This window comes from Limulus polyphemus, unplaced genomic scaffold, assembly GCF_000517525.1.
Source record: "Limulus polyphemus unplaced genomic scaffold, Limulus_polyphemus-2.1.2 Scaffold239, whole genome shotgun sequence".
NCBI lineage: Eukaryota > Metazoa > Arthropoda > Merostomata > Xiphosura > Limulidae > Limulus > Limulus polyphemus.
The window spans coordinates 373,482-394,083 of record NW_013665849.1 but is presented as its reverse complement, the minus strand read 5'-3'; the positions used below and the strand labels follow the sequence as shown (position 1 = coordinate 394,083).

The following is a 20,602-nucleotide window of genomic DNA, read 5'->3' as shown; positions in this document are numbered from 1 at the left end:
AAAAAAAAAAAAAAAAAAGAAAAGCTGTTCTGGCATTTCTTAAGAAATACATTTTTTATCATCCGTTACTCAAAGTTTTTTTTTTGAGATATATCCAAAACAGATGATGACACGAGAGAATTACTTCATTAATTTAAAACTTTTCATCCTGTGTATATTTATAAAACAGACGTGTAGGTTTTATCTATTATACCAAAATAACAGACTGCCAAAGTCGTGTTTCCTGATGAAGCAGTTTCTATTCAGTGTCCTTAGAGGTTATAAAATAACATTATTCTTAAGATTGTTATGCATTATACCTTAATTGGTAGGTGCACACTTATGTATATTATTGTCTGAACAGTTGCAAGATTGGCAGTGAAGACTAATTGGGTTTGACACCTAAAAAACAACACTAAAATCACGTCCTTAACTATATGAACTAGTTTTTATTCATACCTATTGTCATTTTGTATGCTTTATTTTTTGTGTGCATGGTCATTGAGGTAGATCTTTTTATAGCTAGGTTGTCAGTTATTTGTTTGTCATTAATTTCGCGCAGAGCTACTTAAGGGTTATTTGCCTTAGCCATCCCTAATTTTGAAGTGATAAACTAAAGAAAAGGCAGCTAGTCAACACCACCTATTGGGCTACTCTTTATCAATGAAAAGTGGGATTGACTGTTACATTATAACGCCCTCATGGCTGAAAAAGTAAGCAGTTTGGGGAAGTGTGATTTGAACCAGCGACCCTTAGATGGCGAGGCGAGTGTCCTAATAACTATCAGGCCATGCAAGGTCAGATCATCAGTCATTAATTACTTTTAGGTCTTTGATTAATGTTATTTATAGAGTCCATTGGGTCTTTTTTTGAACATTACATATTAGTCTCTACTAAACCTTTGTTGACTGTTACATGCTTATGTATAGTGGGCCTTTGTTGAATGTTAGTTATTGGTGTCTAATGGTTTTTTTAAATATTATTTATTAGTGTCTAATGGGCTTTTGTTGAATATAATTGATTATTATCTAGTAGGCTTTTATTGAATATCATTTATTAGTATCTAGTGGGCCTTTGTTGAATATTATTTTTAGTGTCTAGTGGACTTTTGTGGTATATCACTTATTAATGCCTAGTGGGCTTTTGTTGAATATCATTTACTAGTGTATAGTAAGCTTTTGTTGAATATCATTTATTAGTTCCTAGTGGGCTTTTATTGAATGCTACTTGGTAGTTCGTCTGTTCTCTAAATATTGTTATTTATCATTTCTAGTTGGTCTTTAGAGCATATTCTACTATTATGATTTCACACATATAGTTTAGCTAAAAACATTTAATATAAACATACATTGACTATGCATGGCTATGCAAGACTCACTTTTGCATCTAGCAAGGTAATGATAGACTAGGAATAGCCATAATTACACGTAAATATTTAATGCTATTTCGTAACAATGCATATTTATCAAACACAAATATTCTACTAGCCTCTATCACTTACAAATGTAGTGAGGTTAAAGTATGTTATAAACTGTGTTATTCAGAGCATAGCTCACATAGGATAAATTATCCACTAAAGAAACACAATCCATTTGGTTGATCCATTGAAGAAATGCATCTCGTTTGTTTTTGGCCACAATTGACTTCTCGTCAAGGATGTGTTCGATTCTCTAGGAACTTGTTGCACCAACGCCCACACATCTTAAAAATTCAAATGAAATTTCTAAATGTTTATTGGATTAAATTGTTAACCAAATAGCAGTTTTAAACCTTAATCATTCACATTATTTCTTTTGATTCAGTTACTACACACGACGATTATGCTTCTGTGATTATTACAGTGTTGTTGAGACATAATTTTTCTTTTTTCTTTCTTTTACATGACAAAATTCTAATAGCCTCACTTATCTAATATGGGCAGTGTAGTAATATGAAGCATTTGAGAAAACACAATTAAATGTTTAATGTTTTAAGCACTGGAATGTTTATTTTTAGGTTTAAATCGTATATATATAGATATAAACATTTTTATCCAGCATGTAGTAACAATCAACATAATAGTCAAAGGGGAAAAGAGAAACATATAGGAATGCAAGACAAATTTCCTCAGTAAGGCTTTTTTTTATCGATGACAAATCTTGTGTGCGAAAGGTATAAAATAAATCAGTTTAATTATGGAGAAAAATTACAAAATTATATGCCTAATGTAGAAACAGGAATATTATATAACTTATCTTGACCTAAACTGATTTTGACAAACAACTACCACTGAGATATAAGTAGATGCACTGAAGTCCTCTCTTATAATCGAACGTCCTAAGGTATAAGCAATTCGACAAAGTCCGAAACAATTTCAAATTAGATGATAACTAAATGGTATAATTAAAAGAGTTAGAATAATAATATTAATTAAATATCTAAGATAGAGACTTCTAATGCAAAGAAATATATTTTCTTTTTTAAATTTCCACAAGATAATCTTTAGGAAAATTTATCATTACCGTTGTCTAGACGTGGTTACTTTTCATAAAATAACATTTTTTATTGAAATGACAAACATATTTGCTTGTTTATGTTGTATATTGGTCATGCTGATCATATAATTAGCAAAAATCGTTACGTTACTCTACAGTTTCATTCATTGAATGACTGAGTAATTAAGTTTAATTCGAAAGACACTAATTAATTACAGTTATTAGAAACATGTTATTTAGCCCAAAATTAATATTTACAAGTACAATAATTCCTTTATCTCCGAAACACTTAAATGCTTGATTTATAGTTCAAAGTAATCAAAACCAGAGTGCTAAATCTAGTCGTAAAGTTAGATGGCTCCAAAATTTGTTTTGCTATGAACGAGTACAAAGGCATATAAAACTAATTTGGATAACATTCTCTACGATTGATCTAGTTTGGCTGATAAGAGTTGGTATAGTTCAAGACTGCAGACTCAGTAGATCATGGTATAGGACTTATTATTCAATACGATTAAATATATTATACAGGGTGAGCCAAAAGTAACTTGCCCCAAAGTATTAGAGTATAATATTTACAGATAATTTCATTTCCTGACAATGCTTAAAATTTCATTTACTAATCATTTTAACTTGTCTTGATCGTTGGTTTTCAACGTTTAACAGTTTAAAATAAATATTATTTCTAAGGATTTGGGGTAGTTACTTTTGCATCTTCATGTATATTTCGTTTGATAAAGCCTATTCAATGATTCAACAAGAGATATGTAATAAAGTATTCTATTTTTATAAATAATGTACAGGTCGAGAAGTATATGTAAAATAACCAGAAAGCAAAAAAGTATTTACAACAAGAGCAAATAGTATTTGCTCAAAGGCAAACTCATTTAACGCAGCAAAATAATTAATGTAGCAAGTATCCCTACAGGTGGTGCCATTAAATGCTGGGAATGTAATTCCCTCTACGATCCTAATTGCGCCGACCCTTTCGACAATTACACAGTGGCTCCTACTGACTGTGACCAACGCTTCCTTCCTCATTTCCCTAATATTTCTGCTACGTTATGCAGGAAGATCGTCCAGAAGGGTAAGTTTTAATCTAGTTCTATATTGTTACCATTTCAACGTCTTTAAAGATTTCTCTCTTTTGTTTTTTTTTCGATTCCAAGAAGCACCAGGATATTCTTTACTTTCATAAATGCTTGTCCTTTACAACTTCGATATATATTTTTTCCTTTTTGAGGAACGTGTTTTCAGTCAACATTCGTCCATTACATTGAACTATTAATTTCAAATTAAAATTGACGATATACATATGCCATTAAAAATGATGATCAAACATTAAATTAACTAGCACTTAGGTTTTAATTGGAAAGAAAAAGAATACAGTGTAGCATTTACGTTTTTGTTTTGTTTTTGTAAATAAATCAAAACAGTGTTTAGCAAGGCGTTTAAGTAGTACAAGCTTTAGTCGTAATGTTTCATTGAAAACAGTTATTCTTTTGTGTTTGATTTAAAATCAATTGCATTATTTATCGACTATAAGAAATTCCACAAGTAGTTATTAGTTTTCGGAGTCTGGTGTTCCCCCCCCCTTTTTTTTTTCCAATGGCTCAGTAGTAATACTGAAGTCTTATAACGCTACAAACCGCGGTTCCATAACTGTAGTGGGCACAGCATAGATGGCCCACTGCGTAGCTTTGCGCTTAGCAACAAACAAGTAACCAGATTGTGATATTTATTTTTTTAATGTTTATGCTATCATTTTTATATTTATTGCTACACGAAAAATTAACGTATATATATAAAAAAAAACAACTTCGAAATATGATATGAAACTTTTTTTTTCTTTTACATAAATAATTACTGGTCTTAGTCAGTGAAAAATCAAACTATTGGCTCATAATTCCTGCTAACCGAAAAAGTAAGAGAAAATTTCATTTTTAAAATAGGCGATAACTTCTTTTTTCACGATTTGCTTTTTTTTCAGTTAATAATGACTATCGGTACATTCGGAGTTGTGGATGGATACAGGCTGAAAAAAGACATGAAAGTAGCTGCTATAAAAAGGCTGGAACGTTCCAAGTGATGATCAATTACTGCAACTGTGAGACAGATCGATGTAACAGCGCCATCTGTACCACTTTCAGTTGGATTCCCCCAGGTGTTCTTTTTGTCGTTGCGTTTGCATTGCAGTTTACTGGTTTATTAACCATTTAAGTGTAGAACTTGAAAAAAGAATGATTTATTAATATCTCGTCTTCAAAGTTTAAAGTCACATGAGAACAAACATAGATCGGTTACTCAATAACTGACTAAAATAAACTCAGACCATATTGTAGAATAAGTAGAATTGATAATTATCAGATTAAACATTTTAAGATGACGTCAAACGTACACTCAATGTAAAACGTTAACAACTGATGATAAAATATAATAAAATGTTTTCTTTTGTTGAGTATAGAAAAACAACAACATAAATCTAAGTGTACTATTAGATTGGCAAATTACGTCGTAGTTTAGATTATATTTGGAAACTTCGAGCACTAATCTAGAAGTAAAATGTAACAAATTATCCAAGGTAGCATTTTGAGAAAATATTCTTATGTACATTGTTTTTTTTCTGGGGACACACAGATATTTAAAAATGTCTACTTTTTTAACAAATAATTTTGATTTGCATTGCACTTTGTTAAAAAAAGAAATTAGAACACGCATATTGTATTGCCATTGTTAAAGCTATATACTCTCTTCAACGTTACTATCAAAAATCATACTGGAGTAGAGTAAGGTTTTTCGTTAAAGATTATGTTGAAATTTCCCTCAAAATTATACTAATAAAAACTCCTGTTCATATTTGAATAAACACTTATTCAAATATACACCCTGTTACGTACACTATTTAAAACATTTTTCAATTATCTAATTGATTAAAACAATACCTCTTTCATAAAGCATACAAATTAAGTTATATGTATATTATTTTTCTGACATATTCCGTAAAGAATTTTGTCGCTTGCTTATATGTATATGTTTTTTCCTGTGTTCCATATTTTTCATGAAGATATTTTTCTTGGATAAAACGTCTTAATGAACCATTCTAAATATAAGCTCGGAGAAATCAAATTCCTAAAAATAATTTTTGAAAACAGAATGGTCAATATGAGACTACACGATATAAGATAAATCAGGTTAACATTCTGTTTAGATACAGCAATAATAATATTGTAATGTAAAAATCACGAACATTGTCATAACCGTTGTTATTCGTTCTACATTATTTTTTTTTCGCTACACCGCTAATGCTTCTCTAAGAGTGTAGCTATTACTGCATCTGTGATCCAGTTACTGATCAGGTTCTCGTGGCTTTGGACCTACCTTCTGAAGACTTCTACCATTATTGTAGTAGAGTATGTTCAACAACTAAGTGGTTTGTTACAACTTCATGGACTGTTACGATTTTAATGTTTAACATGAAGTTGTTACGATCACTTAGTGATAGTGCGAAAATCACGTCAAAATAATATTTCTTCTCTATTAATACCATTATGCCTCACTGCCTTAGGCTAAGTTGTTTGAATTAAAACTAAAACATTTGAATAGTGTAGAAGCTATATACTGTGGAATTCTTGAAGGTAGATTATAGAATTTTATATTTGAAACGTATATATTAACCTAAAATAGTGATTTAAAACGTAATAACTTGTTTTATTGAAATTAATCAGTTATTATTGGTACAAATTGGAAGTTTAACATTTATTTATTTTTTTCCTATTAAAAAATATTAAGGAATAAATCTCGTTTAAACTATAACAGAATTGATAAAATTTATCCTAGGATAGTAGTTCATTTCAGATTTCTAAACCCCTACCCATTGATACTGGTGAAAGTGAAATCTGACGTTAAAATTAGTATATTTTATTATGAAAAAACTTGTGTTACTTTATTTGTTATAATAATTTACCGAAATCATTAATTTAATCGCACTAGTTTATGAAAAAAAACTAGTTTGTTAGAAATCCAATACTTTACTAATTATAATCTTTTTTCTTCTTAGCATGTTACCCTGAAAGGGTAAATCGAACCTGTTCAATGAAACTAACTTGTACTTATTTTTAAACTATTGATTCATACTAGTTTTTTTTTTACTTTTAATGTTTAGTGATTTACTAGAAAATAAACTTTTTTATTTTACCAGGTAAGAACAATTGAACAAACAAAATAACTAGACTGATAGTACTGTTGGTGTTGACCTACTAATCTGTCAGAGTAGACAACATATTCTGATTATTAAACATTAGGAAAAAGACAATATTTGAAGGGCCCAATTTTCATAGATATTAATGCATACAGTTTTTCCAAAAATATTTATGAAAATAAATCAATGATGAAAAGTTAGCTTAGGAAATGCTGGTGCAATCTAATCAGGTTTTTTGATGTATGTACTGTTACAAACCATTTTCAGAGACAGATACGAGGTGGATTTCTGTATGCATTACTTTCGATTGCTGAGTAGTTGATATCAAAAAACTTTTTTTTTCTCGACACGGATGCAAAATCAATAAAGTATCTGAAAAATAGCTTTAGTGAAGAAACAATTATTTTATTTTAATCTGGAAATGAAACATCGTCTCGTGTATTTTTTCCTTCAGTCTTAAACAAAGTCTGTATGATAAATTTATTGGCTGATCTAAAAACTAAAAAAAAAGTTTGTAATTTTCATAGACATTAATGTATAAAAGTATCCAAGTACAAATATTATGCACTGATTATGTTGAGACAATTGTTACTTGCAACAACAAATCCGAATACTTTGCTGTTTTTAAAGCACTTCAAAATATGCAGAGGAAAATTATTAATGGGTTATTTGTCTTTGTATGTATACAGTATTGGAAATGATTATCGTAAAAGTAAATACAATTGGTATGAAATGTAAATATTAGGGTTTGCTTTATCACTATTATATGAAATGAACTGCACTAGAATGCAGACACGTGTTGACAATTTACAATGTGATTGGCCGCCATTCAAATAATCAGACAGTGCCTCACCAGGATAATGTCTGTAAAAAATATAGGTAGTCACAATATTTCCAGCAGCATATACCAAAAAAAAAAGAAAAAAGAAAAAGAAGTGTAGAAATCAAAGTTTTGACTATTCTAATTGAGTCGAAATTTCATATATCAGTAGGAGCTCTATGGTAACTATGAAGAAAACACTTGGAAATACTACTGTTGATAATAAAAGCAGTCAAAACAATGGTGTTAAGTAAACTCAGGGTTTTGATATTTACGTGATACACGACAGTTTAGTATGTATCTTATCAATGACCTAGCTGTAAGTACAAGTGTGAAAGCTGCCCTCAGAGCAGTAAGATACACATTAGCACGAGATGTCCTTATTGGATGTAGCTGCTTAAAAACTACTGTTTAGGAGAGATATCCAAACCAAAAGGCTGGAATGAGCACCAGACTTTAAACAAATTGGTGGCATCCTGACTGCTAATAACTTCAACCACCAGATTCTTATCCATCATGTCATTTGTTATTTCCTCAGGAACAAGACTTGTTGGTTTGGGATTCATCTTCTAGCAGACCAGTGATCCTAAACAGGCAACAAACATGGTGAAATGATACCTGGATTGTAAGAGAAACCAATGGAACACTCGCAACCATAGACTGGCCTGTACAAAGCCCCAATATGAATATTATTAAGGATATATTGGCTTATATGGTAACTTAGAAGTTCAAACGGCAATCAAACAAATTTTTGAATTGTGAGGAGTATGTATGTGGTTATCTTAATCCTTTTATTTTAGTACATGAAATACAGTTTACTTTGGAAAATTATATTCTAGTCTCATGGAGAAATCTTTGAATTCTGTAAATCGCAAAACACATGGAAATGATGCGTCACTCTGCTTTCAGAAGAAATAACGTAATTTGTTGTGCAAAAACTAAGTAACTGACTATCTTGTGTTATGCATAAATGTAATGTGCAATACTTGGATAAAAAATTATGACGTATATATTTAGCACAAAATCGTTAGGTATCCATTTCCTATGTTTCACCTTTACTAGTCCAGTGTACTAAGGATACATTTTACGTAAATTCACAAGAACCTATGAAGGATTACACGTGGAGCAAGGGGGAGTAGTTGCCTCCCTTTTTCTTTTGCTGTTGGATACAGTGTACAAGCGACGTTCACAATAATTAAGTGAGACTTTTTTGCCAACCCGCCATAAAAAGTTTGGTCCCAAATCCCGCCCATGCATAAGGATCCATTCAAAACAGTTGACAACCTGGAATTTTAGTTTTCTACATAGTAAATGCCAAAAACGTATAGCATACCAAACTCATTCAGAGTTCTATATCTCGTGAAACTTTGTGTGAGGAGAACTTATTTTGTTTCGTTTTATTATCTATCAATATCTCTTCAAACAAACGCCCCCCAGTGGCACTGCGGTATGTCTGCGGACTTACAACGTTAGAAACTGGGTTTCGATACCTGTGGTGGGAAGAGAACATATAGCCCATTGTGTAGCTTTGTGCATACCTACAAACAACAACAACTTCTAACAAACCAGTTTGTTACGCAGAATTCGAATATGTGTACGTAATTTTATGTTAGTTTCTAAGCATTTGAAAACGGAAATAGAAAGGGAATATATGTAATATAAAAATTTAAAATGCTTAAGGAACCATTGATAAGGATGACATTGCGATATATCGGTTCCATATACTAAATGGCCCGGCATGACCAGGTGGTTATCTCACTCGACTCGCAATCTGAGGGTCGCGGGTTCGAGTCCCCGTTCCATCAAACATGTTTGCCCTTTCAACCGTAGGGGCGTTATAATGTGACGGTCAATCCCACTATTCGTTGGTAAAAGAGTAGCCCAAGAGTTGGCGGTGGGTGGTGATGACTAGCTGCCTTCCCTCTACTCTTACACTGCTAAATTAGAAAACACAAACCATAGACTAAACTAATGCGTCCCAAACTTTTTCAGCTCGCGGCACACTTTTAATGTCCAAACTCTTTGCGGCACATGTAAATAAGTCCGTATGGCAGGACTGTTGGCACCCCCACCCCCGACTAAGACAGGCAGAAATTACTGTTATACTGTGTAATAAGGAGAAAATGAATCAAATTTTAAATATTAAAATGTATTAAATTTACATTACTAAATAAAATTACTTAATAATTGCAAAAATTCCGCGGCACACCTGAGACCCTTCCAATGTCCATGGCATACAGTTTGGGAAGCTTGGTTTAATTTGAATTTCGCGCAAAGCTACACAGGTCTATCTGTGCTAGCCGTCCCCAATTTAACAGTGATAGACTAGAGGGAATACAGCTAGTCAGCATCGCCCACAGCCAACTGTTTAGATACTCTTTTATCAACGAATAGTGGGATTCACCGTCACATTATAACGCCCCCGGCTGAAAGGGCGAGCATATTTGGTGGGACGGGGATTCGAACCCGCGGACCTCAGATTGCGAGTAGAGGGCCCTAACCAACTGGCCATGCCAGGGCAATTTGGGAGGCACTGCAATAAACTAACCTACAACATAGTATACGAGCACATCTTTAGTCATTCAGTTTCTCGACTAAACTAACCCGAGTAGGACCTAATATGTGAGCACATCTTTAGTTATTCAGTTTCTCGACTAAACTAACCTATAACTGTAGCATAATATATGAGCACATCTTTAGTTATTCAGTTTCTCGACTAAACTAACCTATAACTATAGCATAATATGTGAGCACATCTTTAGTTATTCAGTTTCTCGACTAAACTAACCTATAACTGTAGCATAATATATGAGCACATCTTTAATCATTCAGTTTCTCGACTAAACTAACCTGAGTATGACCTAGTATGTGAGCACATCTTTAGTTATTCAGTTTCTCGACTAAACTAACCTATAACTATAGCATAATATGTGAGCACATCTTTAATCATTCAGTTTCTCGACTAAACTAACCTGAGTATGACCTAGTATGTGAGCACATCTTTAGTTATTCATTTTTTTGACTAAATTAACCTATAACATAATATATGAGCACATCTTTAGTTATTCAGGTTCTCCACTAAACTAACCTATAACTATAGCATAATATATGAGCACATCGTTAGTCATTTAGTTTCTCAGCATTTTAGAACAGGTTTCTTTACTTCGCTGTATCAGATGTACCTAGCTTTGAAGTGTACTTAACACTCACACATATTCTAAAGCTTGACTCAGTACTCACTCAATATTGTGATAAGCTTTACAGTGAAATATTTCTAACTACTTAAAACTGCCCTTAGGAATGGGCCATCTTCTGGTAGTGTATGATTAACAAGAATTACAAATTCAAACTGTAACTGCTATTCTTGGCAGTGCACGTGTTGAGTTATAAGTATTTTACATAGGTGGCAATAATTTCTTGCAATAAATATACAAATAAAAAAAGCCATGAAAACAAAATATTTAGAATGAAGTTGTATGGTATATAAATAGCAGCAAAAGATATGAGTCCCGAAATATTTATTCAAAAAATGTTTTAATTTTTTGATCAATATAGCTTTTACTTTTCTTCGGTTTATATCAGTTTCACGTTGTGGGATTTTAATGTTGTTTTCACATAAGGTGTGTTCGGTTTCTTTTAAATATTTGAAAACATAGGAAGGTCCTTTAAAGTTTTCTTTGATTCTGGCGTTCGTTTGTCTTTCAATTTCACTTAAATAAAATCGTTCACAAGTGTCGCATTTTATTTCATACAATATTCCTTTGGTGTTCCTTTGTTTGGGATAATTTCTTCTAAAAACGTTTTTTACTTTTATTTCTGGTTTTTGTATGATAAACGAGTTCATGTCAATGTTGTAATTTTTTATGAGGCGTTTCCGTATTCTGGCAAGGTTGTCGCTGACATATTAATAAAAGAGATAGTAGTTGTGATAAAGTTTTGCTTCTTGTCTCTTGGTTTCTTGTTAGTTTGAATATCTCGTAACTTCTTTATTTTAGTTTCACTAGCGTTTTTGGACATTTTGTAGGGATAACAATTTTAATGAACGAAAACCTCATATATTCTCCTTTATTCACTTTTTACATTGTTAAGGGTACATAGGTCAAGTGCATTTTGAATTATAAATTTAAGGGTCTAGGATCCCCCTGAGTATTGGGTATTAAGAGACGAAAATCTTCCTGGTGATTAGATATAATTTTGTGATCAGCTTCACAGTGAAATTTTTTTAAGTAATTAAAATTCCGGTGAATTTTTACCTATACCAACAACATCCACTTCACCAATGAGGTTGAAAAAACGTCTCTGTCAATTTTATAATATTAACGTTATTAGGGAATTAACTAGATTTGACTCTTGTTTTTATAGGAAACCAACGCATTCAGAACTATATGTAGAAAAGAAATCCTCACACCATACACAACTAAAACTTCGTCTCTTAATACCCAATACTCTTATTTTAACAACTGGCTAATTTGATGGACAATTCTTTGAGCCTACAAATCTTATCGTAACACCCGTTATTGTGGCCTAATAACTTATCTATCGTTTTTAAGTACACCTTAGGATGTTATAGCATGGTGAGACTTTCTTAACCTTCTTCATCTGTAGTCATGTTCAAGGAATACTACTCATTTCCGTATATTTTTGTATAAAGTTACTTGATAGATCCAACATGCTAGTTTACTTACGTTTTTCTCTTGTTTCCTATGGATGATTTCGTTCATTAACAAACAACTATTTACAAATGGCGGAAAGTGTAAATGCTCAAAATAAAAGCGTTTCTAACGAGAAGCTCAATTAATTTAATTATTGCTGTTATCCTTTTAATAGACTAAATATTACAACAATAGAATTGGAGTAACCTAGGCTCTCATATGCAGGTTGGTGTGAGTGGGGTCGAACTCCCTAGATGGTGCTCAGGGTATTGAAACTTAAGCAATATCCAACAATTGGAATTGATGCGAGTACCTGTAACTTGAGTTATAAACAACGCTTCCTTTGTTTATTGTCGGAACACAAGTTTAGTTTTGAGCATGTTCAGGTAACTTGGCTATTATTGTTAATAATCTGTTTATTAGGGTAGCTCATTACAGAAGTTTATTAACTGCATATATTGGTTTATGAATGCCTATTTTTATTTCATTGATTAATGCATGCTAGTATGTTTATTTCGTAGATGATAAAGACTATGTTGCTTTCTCTCCATTGTGAATCTTTACTGTTCTTACCAATTTAATTTGTTTTCTAATCTTCTTTTTGGCCTGGTCGGTAAACTGATTTACTGCACCAGCTCCTTAAGGGGATTGTTTCTTTGTTTGTTGGTAGTTAAGCACAAAGCTATAAAATTGGCTGTCTTTGTTCTGCCCAACATGGGTATCAAACGTCGTTTTTTATCGTTATAAATCCGCATACTTGCTATTTGGAGGTTTAAGAGGAAGAGATTCCACATAGGAAGTAAGTATCCATGCAAGGTATGGTCTTTTTTTTTCTACATATCTTGCTCTAATCTTCTATTAATGACATAATGTAAACTATTATTTTCGATCACATAAATGTGTATTTTCAACACAAAACATGATTGATCTGCGTATCAGCCTCTATGAGATGAGACATTTGCCACAATTTTACACAATTTTTTTTATACGTTTTTGAATCACAATATATATGTATATACGGAGGTTATTGTTTACTGTTGTGGTTTTTACCACTGAATATATTTATAAGTTTACAAATTTTCGAACAAATATTCGGAATATGTGCTTATTAAATTCAAATTCATATCATATTCTCAGCATTTTTAAGAGTCTTCTCTTAAAAGAAATGAAATAATGCTTTGGTGTGTTGTCTGGTATTATCTTGTTTAATGTTTAACGATTACTCAAAAATCAAATCTCCGTTAATTTCGTATTCCATGCGTGAATTATTCGTCACAATCGAGAAAACATTAAGATAAAAACAGTCATAAACATGTATTCAAACTAACTTTAGAACAAGACGAGCTATTGTCGTCACTAGCAATTAAAAAATATGTAAAATGTTCTTGAATAATGATTTCAGATATAGTTCGATAACTATAAATATAGACTTTTGAAACATTGCTATTCTGTCTTGGTAGTTATAAGAAAGTTAGTTTCATTTTTTTTTATATTTAGTTTGATGTTATTCGACACACTGTGTACATTGAGACTGCCTAAAAGCCCTGCTATATATAATGAGACACTATACTGACCTACATGTACTAGACATTAATATACACATATACCTGTTAAAACTGTAAAATACTATTGTAAAATGCTCAGCCCCTAAAGTTATAAATTAGGTAAAAAGTCCTAAAAACATATCATTTATAACGTGAAATTAGATACCGTTTAGTTTTTAAAAATTATTATATAAAAATAAAAAGGATCCATGTCAAAAGGTGGCGCTATAGGTTCGACAAAAAGTCCCAAGGTGATCAACTTTGGCGAGAATCCTTACACCCTGGATTATTTAAAATTGTAACATAAAATTTTAGTACATTTATCTCAGTGATCAAATAAAAGTATCAGGTAAAATTATTTTTCTGGCTGTTTCTAAGTAATTTTGGTGAATTTTGGCTATTATTTTTTTTTACTAATGCGTGAGACTAGTCCCAGATGCGTGAGTATTGGTAGCTCTGATGTTATTATTATGTACTTAATTTACAACATTTACATTATCTAACGAATTTATCAAAAGGTAAGAAATCCTCTAACGTATTATTTGGGCAAATTTTACCATTTGTTTATGTTTAAGCTATAATTATGTCTAAAATATTTGTACTAAACAATCGGCAAAATCAAAGCACAAAAAGCATTTGACACCCATATTTTGTAACTTAGACAAAATATAACCTTGCGACATCTATCTAGTTCTTACTGAAAACTCAATGAAAATCTTGTGCATTGAATGTGTATTTCCCGAGGGCTAATCCGAATTATCCAGTTACTATATTCCGCAAATCTCCGACTGCAAATCGATTGTAGTGGGACAGAGGGCGCCGAGTTATTCGAAGCAATGACTAATTGAATAGAAATACCAACAAAGACTGATCAGTGGCGTAGCCAGGTTTCCACTCAGGGGGGAGGGGGGCAATAAATTCAAAAAAGCTGAAATTGATCTAAATTTTTAATAAAATGGTCATTAAAACAAATCAATTCCAATGTAATAGTGTTTATAGAAGTTTTATTTTTTATTAAAGGATACAAAACGAGTTTATTATATATATAAAAGCTGAAAAATAATGTGATCAATATGCCTAGATTTTTCAGGGGGCCGGATCCCCTTCCCCCCGACTACGACGCTGAGACTTATTGAGGAAACTGAGAAAGAATTCGATCTATACCATTTTCAGTGTAGTTCCTATTTAGATGCTCTTTATTTCGTCATGCTTGCATTTCAGTGTACATATTTATTAACACATTTTATACAGAACTGCTAAACACGCATTATTACATTTCAATGATGATACACAGGATTAAACGAATAAGATTAGTTATTGTTGATCTTAGCATTGTGCAAGAGTAAACAACACGTTGTATTACCATAATTTATGAAGGAAGTACTTTAATACCAGCTGAACATTTCTTAAAAGTGCAATTATAAAATATATCATTGTAAATAATTGTTTTACACTATTTTACAAAATATTTAATAAAGTAACTAGTTATTTCGACCATTGTAAAATGACGTAACTTAATGAGGTTTTTGACGTATTTTTGTAAAACGTTTGCAGAAACGGAAAACAAAGTGAACCTTTGTAAGTACCACTTTCAATTGTTTGACAGTTAGAGCTCTTGGAGAGGATGCAAAATAAGAGTGAGACCATCTTAAAACTGTTTTCATTTAAAAATCAAGCGTTTTAAAATAAAAATCACACCCCCAGCTAGAAATCATTCAGATAATATGAAAATATTTCTTTTCTTTTCTTCAGAAAAAATTTGCCTATGGACTAAAGTAAGAAGTAGTTAAATAAAATGACTCAGTAATCTTCGTTGCAAATGTTGTCTGATGAATTTGTTCACTAACCTAAAATTAAAAAGAGCCACAAATTACATGTCAAATTAATGTTTAAGATAATCTAATTTTTTATACTATTCTCATACTAAGAGACTTCAAGGTGTACACTTTGTTCTTCTGCAATCACAAAATAAAAACAGAAAATTAGAGAGAAAAAAACCGTGTTTTGGAAGTACACTATCAGCCTTTTGGAAATTTTCAGGACCAAATACATAAACGTTTCAGTTGTACTTATAACTCTGAGTTGAACCTCTTCCGTAACCTGTGGACAGAAAACATGTAAAATACTCCATAAAATGTATGTACGTATCGAAACATTTCGGTAAACATTGTTAGCTCTTATTACCATTAACTCGGATATTAACATGAGATTACTCTGAACTATCCATCAAATTCAACAGTGTTTTAAGTTAACCTCATGAAGTAAGAAGAACATTACAAAGCTAATCGTAGGGAAAATTATAAGCACTGACACTAGAAAGAAATGAATAACAATTATTTTCACTTGTTAACTCTAATGAATTTATATATTCACGTTCGTACTTCACTTCTTGATCTTTCTTTAGGACCAGATGCCTTAAAAAGTTAAAACAAACTAACTTAAGTTTTTCACATATATGGTAGCTAAACCACTATGATAAAACTTGGGAACACTAAATTTAAAAAACGAGCTTTGAATTTTCATAACTTATGAACTATGATTTTTCATCACTGTTAAAATATTTATTTTATAAAATGCCAGCAGATGGCAGAAGATACATTAAATTCTGAGGATGTTTATATTTATTACATGGCTTGGTGGTTAGGGCACTCTATCCGCAATCTGTAGATCGTGGGTTCGAATCCCCATCATCGAACACGTGGGGGTGTTATAACGTGATGGTCAATCTCACTATTCGTTGGTAAACGTGTAGCCCAAGAGTTGGCGGTGGATGGTGGTGACTAGCTGCCTTCCCTCTAGTTTTTCATTGCTAAATTAGGGACGGCTAGAGCAGATAGCCCTCGAGTAGCTTTGCGCGAAATTCTAAAGAAACCAACAAGTTGCAAGCCTCTTTCTTGCAGTCTATGTGATCTACATCTATATAATTAAAACACGTGAGAAACAACTAAAAACCAATGAAGTTAAACAATAAACGAAAATACGAAACTCGGATTTTCCCCGATTTCCTTTAATGTCAGGTAGTGGTAAGTATTAAAGCAAGGCGTTTCGTATTAATTTATCTATGGAACAGGGCGTATTGTGCTATCTGATCTACGCCTGTATTTACTTTTTTATATTTTATACGTGTTGAGTGCTAATTCGGGTTTCTTTAAGAAGAACCAAGATACAACATACGACTTCCATTTTGTAGCTTTTGCAATGTTTTATTGTCTTCTCCAAACTACTATTCTTAAAAGTATGCATAATTACCTACAATATCTTATACAGTACAACAAAAATACTTGCTATAAATGTTTAATGTATTGAATACAAAAAACTGTTTATGTTAGATATTTGAGTTAAGTGTCAACCAGTAACGTATTTCTTATTCTTAACCTAATAAACAAAATCTATAAAAATATGCTCAGCATTTTTTTCTATTTCTATGTTAATAATAAAATAATGATAATAATTACCTCCTGGTCCAAAGAGAGCGCTGTAACAAGGATTACTGCAATAAGGCTTTCCTTCGTGCTGTAAAATAGTTGAGAAAAGAAAGTTACATTAGTACATTTTCAAAGGGGTTACTATGTTTGTAAACAATGCTAGATGTAGTACACGAACATATATTAGATACGACTATACAATCAACAACACGAAGTGAAAAGTATGAAATATAAGCAATTAATTAAAACACCTCATTATAAAACTAAACACAAATCAATTAACAGTTAAGAGACTGTTGTAAAACCAACATAAGTAGAAACAAACAGTACTAGTGGTGAAAAATAACAAGAGTTCTTTATATTAGATAATAATATTGAATATTAATAAGTAACTACAAAACTCTTGTAGCAGTTATAACTTATTTATTTAGCCTTTCGCACATATTCTTTGAGAAAGTGACCAAACAGTGAATCTTAGTCGAACAAAAAATTCTTCTTGTTGCCACACCTGGAAGATAAGGTGTTCTTGTAGTTTTCTTACAGTGTAAGAAAATTAACCTAGTGTTAAATGGAATATCTGTTGAAAATCGATTTATACGAAAACATTTAAAATTAACTTAAACAATTTTACAGTTACTCTCCCAGGAAATTTTACGATTAAAGGACGTACTAAAATGTCATTTACTTATTTTTCACTAAAATCAGGTTTTACTTTAATAGTTTAAAGCAGATCTCGCATAAAATGCTAACTCTTGCATTTCGAAGTTTCTCGGTTTTTAGGACATGTTTTATAAACAACACAAAACGGGACATTTCTAATGTATGATTTTGACACCTAATATTGGTAGAAAATTGAAGAATAGCTTAAACAATCGCCAATTTTTGTTATTTTTATATTATTATTTGAAGAGGATGACGTTTCGAGCTATTATCTTCGTCAGGTCGTACAGCTTACAACAAAAGGCGCATGCGCATAATATAAAAATTGAGTGCGTAGCATTTTCAACGTTGAGAAAGAGGTCGACGCGAAACCTGACCCTCCCTGGTACAAAACAAGGACCAAACGTCGATGACGATGATAATGATGAACGGTGAGAGGGAGGAAATGGTTAAAGCTGAATCCCGATGAAGAGGAAGAACGTGGAGCGTGAAATTTCTTTGCAAATTAATATCTTATACATAAATATTATAAGTGAGGAAAACATAAAACACATTAAAACGGAAACAAAAATGGAAAAATGAGAATCTATTGAAAAGCAAAACGTTCATTTAAACCAGATGGTTGTAGGCTCCCCAGACTGTAGATTAATCTCCTTTCCAGTCTTTCACTTTTGTGAATGTATGTTGGAACGCCAATAAGACCAAGAATCGAAAAGTCCTCAATTGTATGTTCGTTGATGGTGAAACGTTTGCCTATAATTGTATCTTGGTTCCTCATTTTCATTTGGTTTAGACGTTCTCGTGCTCGATCGCCGAGTCGGCGGCCTGTTTGTACAATGTATAAACTATTGATTTTTTGCAAATTATGCAGTAAATGATACATTCAGCGGTACATGTAAAGGATTGTCTTATGTTAAAAGTTGTGTTTTATTCTCGTATATGTGTGGTGCTGTTTATATGTGGACAGGTAACACACCTATTTCGTTTACATGTGTGAGTGCCTGAGGTATCATTTTGTTTTATTTTAAAGTTACTGTGCACCAGGATTTCTTTTAAGTTTTTGTCATGCCTGTAAGAAATAATTGGGGGAGGGGTCTTTGAAAAGAGTTTCGGATACGTTATTGCACCTGGATTGGTTTCGGTCAGTTTCGATGTTTAGGGAGTCTATTTCTCTATGGTTCCCTGTTCGATATATCATTTTCTATTCTTAACATGCGCCCTGTTCTCGAGTCGGGGGGGGGCGAGATCCCCCCGCTTTTGAACTTGAAATGAAGACTGCATGATCCTCTTCCTACCCCCGCGTGGATGTCGGTTCCCAACGGTATGGGTTTTAGATGTAGTTGACTTGCCGAGTAGGATCTGTCGTGCCCTAGCCACTCTACACCTGGATTTGCTCCTCTGTCTTCTGCACAAATATACGACACTTTTCTCAGATGGGCGAATAGTATACCTGACTCAGAAGTAGTGCGGTCTCCCACATCAGATCTTCGAATCTGACTCTCTAGTCTCAAGGTATGTTCTTCTGATGTTTTTGAAGGATGCTGCTTTTCTTCCCTCGCACCAATCCCCTCCACCTATTCAATGTGGGATTCTAGCTAATTATGTGAGAGGAGGTAATGTACCGTCTCGGAAGTTATAGTTTTCCTATACTGAAAATGTATTTCCGGTAGGTACTTCCCTCCTCTCAAACTTCCCACCCTTCCTCCCAACTGAAAACCAGTGCTTCCATTTTCTACCAAAACTCGAAATGATAATTTGGTAGAATTGAATAGAGGGAGTCACATTCGTAACGAGACTGTGTGGTATTATCATTGGTGGAGGGTTGTGCATGATGATTTGTATGAAAGACACATTGGAATGAGTCATTTCCTATGGAGGGGAGGCAAAAGTATTGTGGCATGCATAAAACATTTTTTTTTTTGCATTTTGAGAGAAGCACTAAACGAGAATAGCTAATTATGTGAGAGGAGGTAAGTATCTATCAGAAATACATTTTCAGTATAGGACAATTATAACTTTAGTTGTAGGATCTTCAGTAAGTATTGTGTGATTGTTTAGTATGATAACTTTGATCCTGTTGGTCTGATGGTATGTTAGCACAAGTGGAATACCACGGTAGTGATTGCATGCATGCCAAAATTAAATTTAGAAACCTTTCTTTAGAATTTACTTGGGAAATATTCGGCTCAAGACTCCCCTTTTTGACATTAACATATACATATCAGACGACCATCTGACCACTAGTATTCGTTACAAAGAAACACATTCACACACGTACCTACATTCCGAATCTTCCCACCCATTCAGCAACAAAAAGTCAATACCTTACTCACAATTTCTACGATTACGCAAGTTACGTAGTGATGATAATGATTATAAATCAAAACCCAAAGACAAGAAAACTTTCTTTTTTAAAAGACACTACCCTGATTCTATTATCGACGATGCAGTTACCAAAGCTAGCTCATATACCCAGGAGCAAACACTTAACCCGACCAAGAAAAAACACACAGACCGTATTCCACTTGGGCTAACATACCATCAGATCAACAAGAAGATCAAAGGTATCACACTAAATAATCACACAATACTTACTGAATACCCTACCACTAAATCTCTTTTCAAGAACCCACCCCCATTATTTCTTACAGATACAAAAACCTAAAAGAAATCCTGGTGCACACTAACCTTAAACTAAAACAAAATGATACCTCAGGCACTCACACAAGTAAACGGAACAGGTGTGTTAACTTTTCACATATAAACAGCACCACACATATACGAGGATACAACGCGACTTTTAACACAAGACAATCCTTTACATGTACCACTGAATATATTGTTACGTCT

The 20,602-nt window shown here is 32.6% G+C and overlaps 2 protein-coding genes across 2 annotated transcripts in view; one reads left to right on the top strand and one right to left on the bottom strand.

Moving 5' to 3' along the window:
* LOC106478667 overlaps positions 1-7,033 on the top strand; it is a 13,352-nt gene extending 6,319 nt beyond the window's left edge. The window contains exons 2-3 of the mRNA XM_013939221.2: positions 3,382-3,540; positions 4,444-7,033. Of these exons, the coding sequence (XP_013794675.1) occupies positions 3,382-3,540; positions 4,444-4,673 (389 nt within the window). The 3' untranslated portion in view covers positions 4,674-7,033. The remainder of the gene's footprint in view (positions 1-3,381; positions 3,541-4,443) is intronic.
* Positions 7,034-14,833: 7,800 nt separating this feature from the next.
* The window catches only part of LOC106478665 (cysteine-rich protein 1-like), an 18,272-nt gene continuing 12,503 nt past the window's right edge, over positions 14,834-20,602 (bottom strand). Inside the window, exons 3-4 of the mRNA XM_013939220.2 lie at positions 17,123-17,180; positions 14,834-15,767 (exon numbers count right to left, since the gene is read on the bottom strand). Coding sequence (XP_013794674.1) covers positions 15,727-15,767; positions 17,123-17,180 — 99 coding nt within the window. The 3' untranslated portion in view covers positions 14,834-15,726. The remainder of the gene's footprint in view (positions 15,768-17,122; positions 17,181-20,602) is intronic.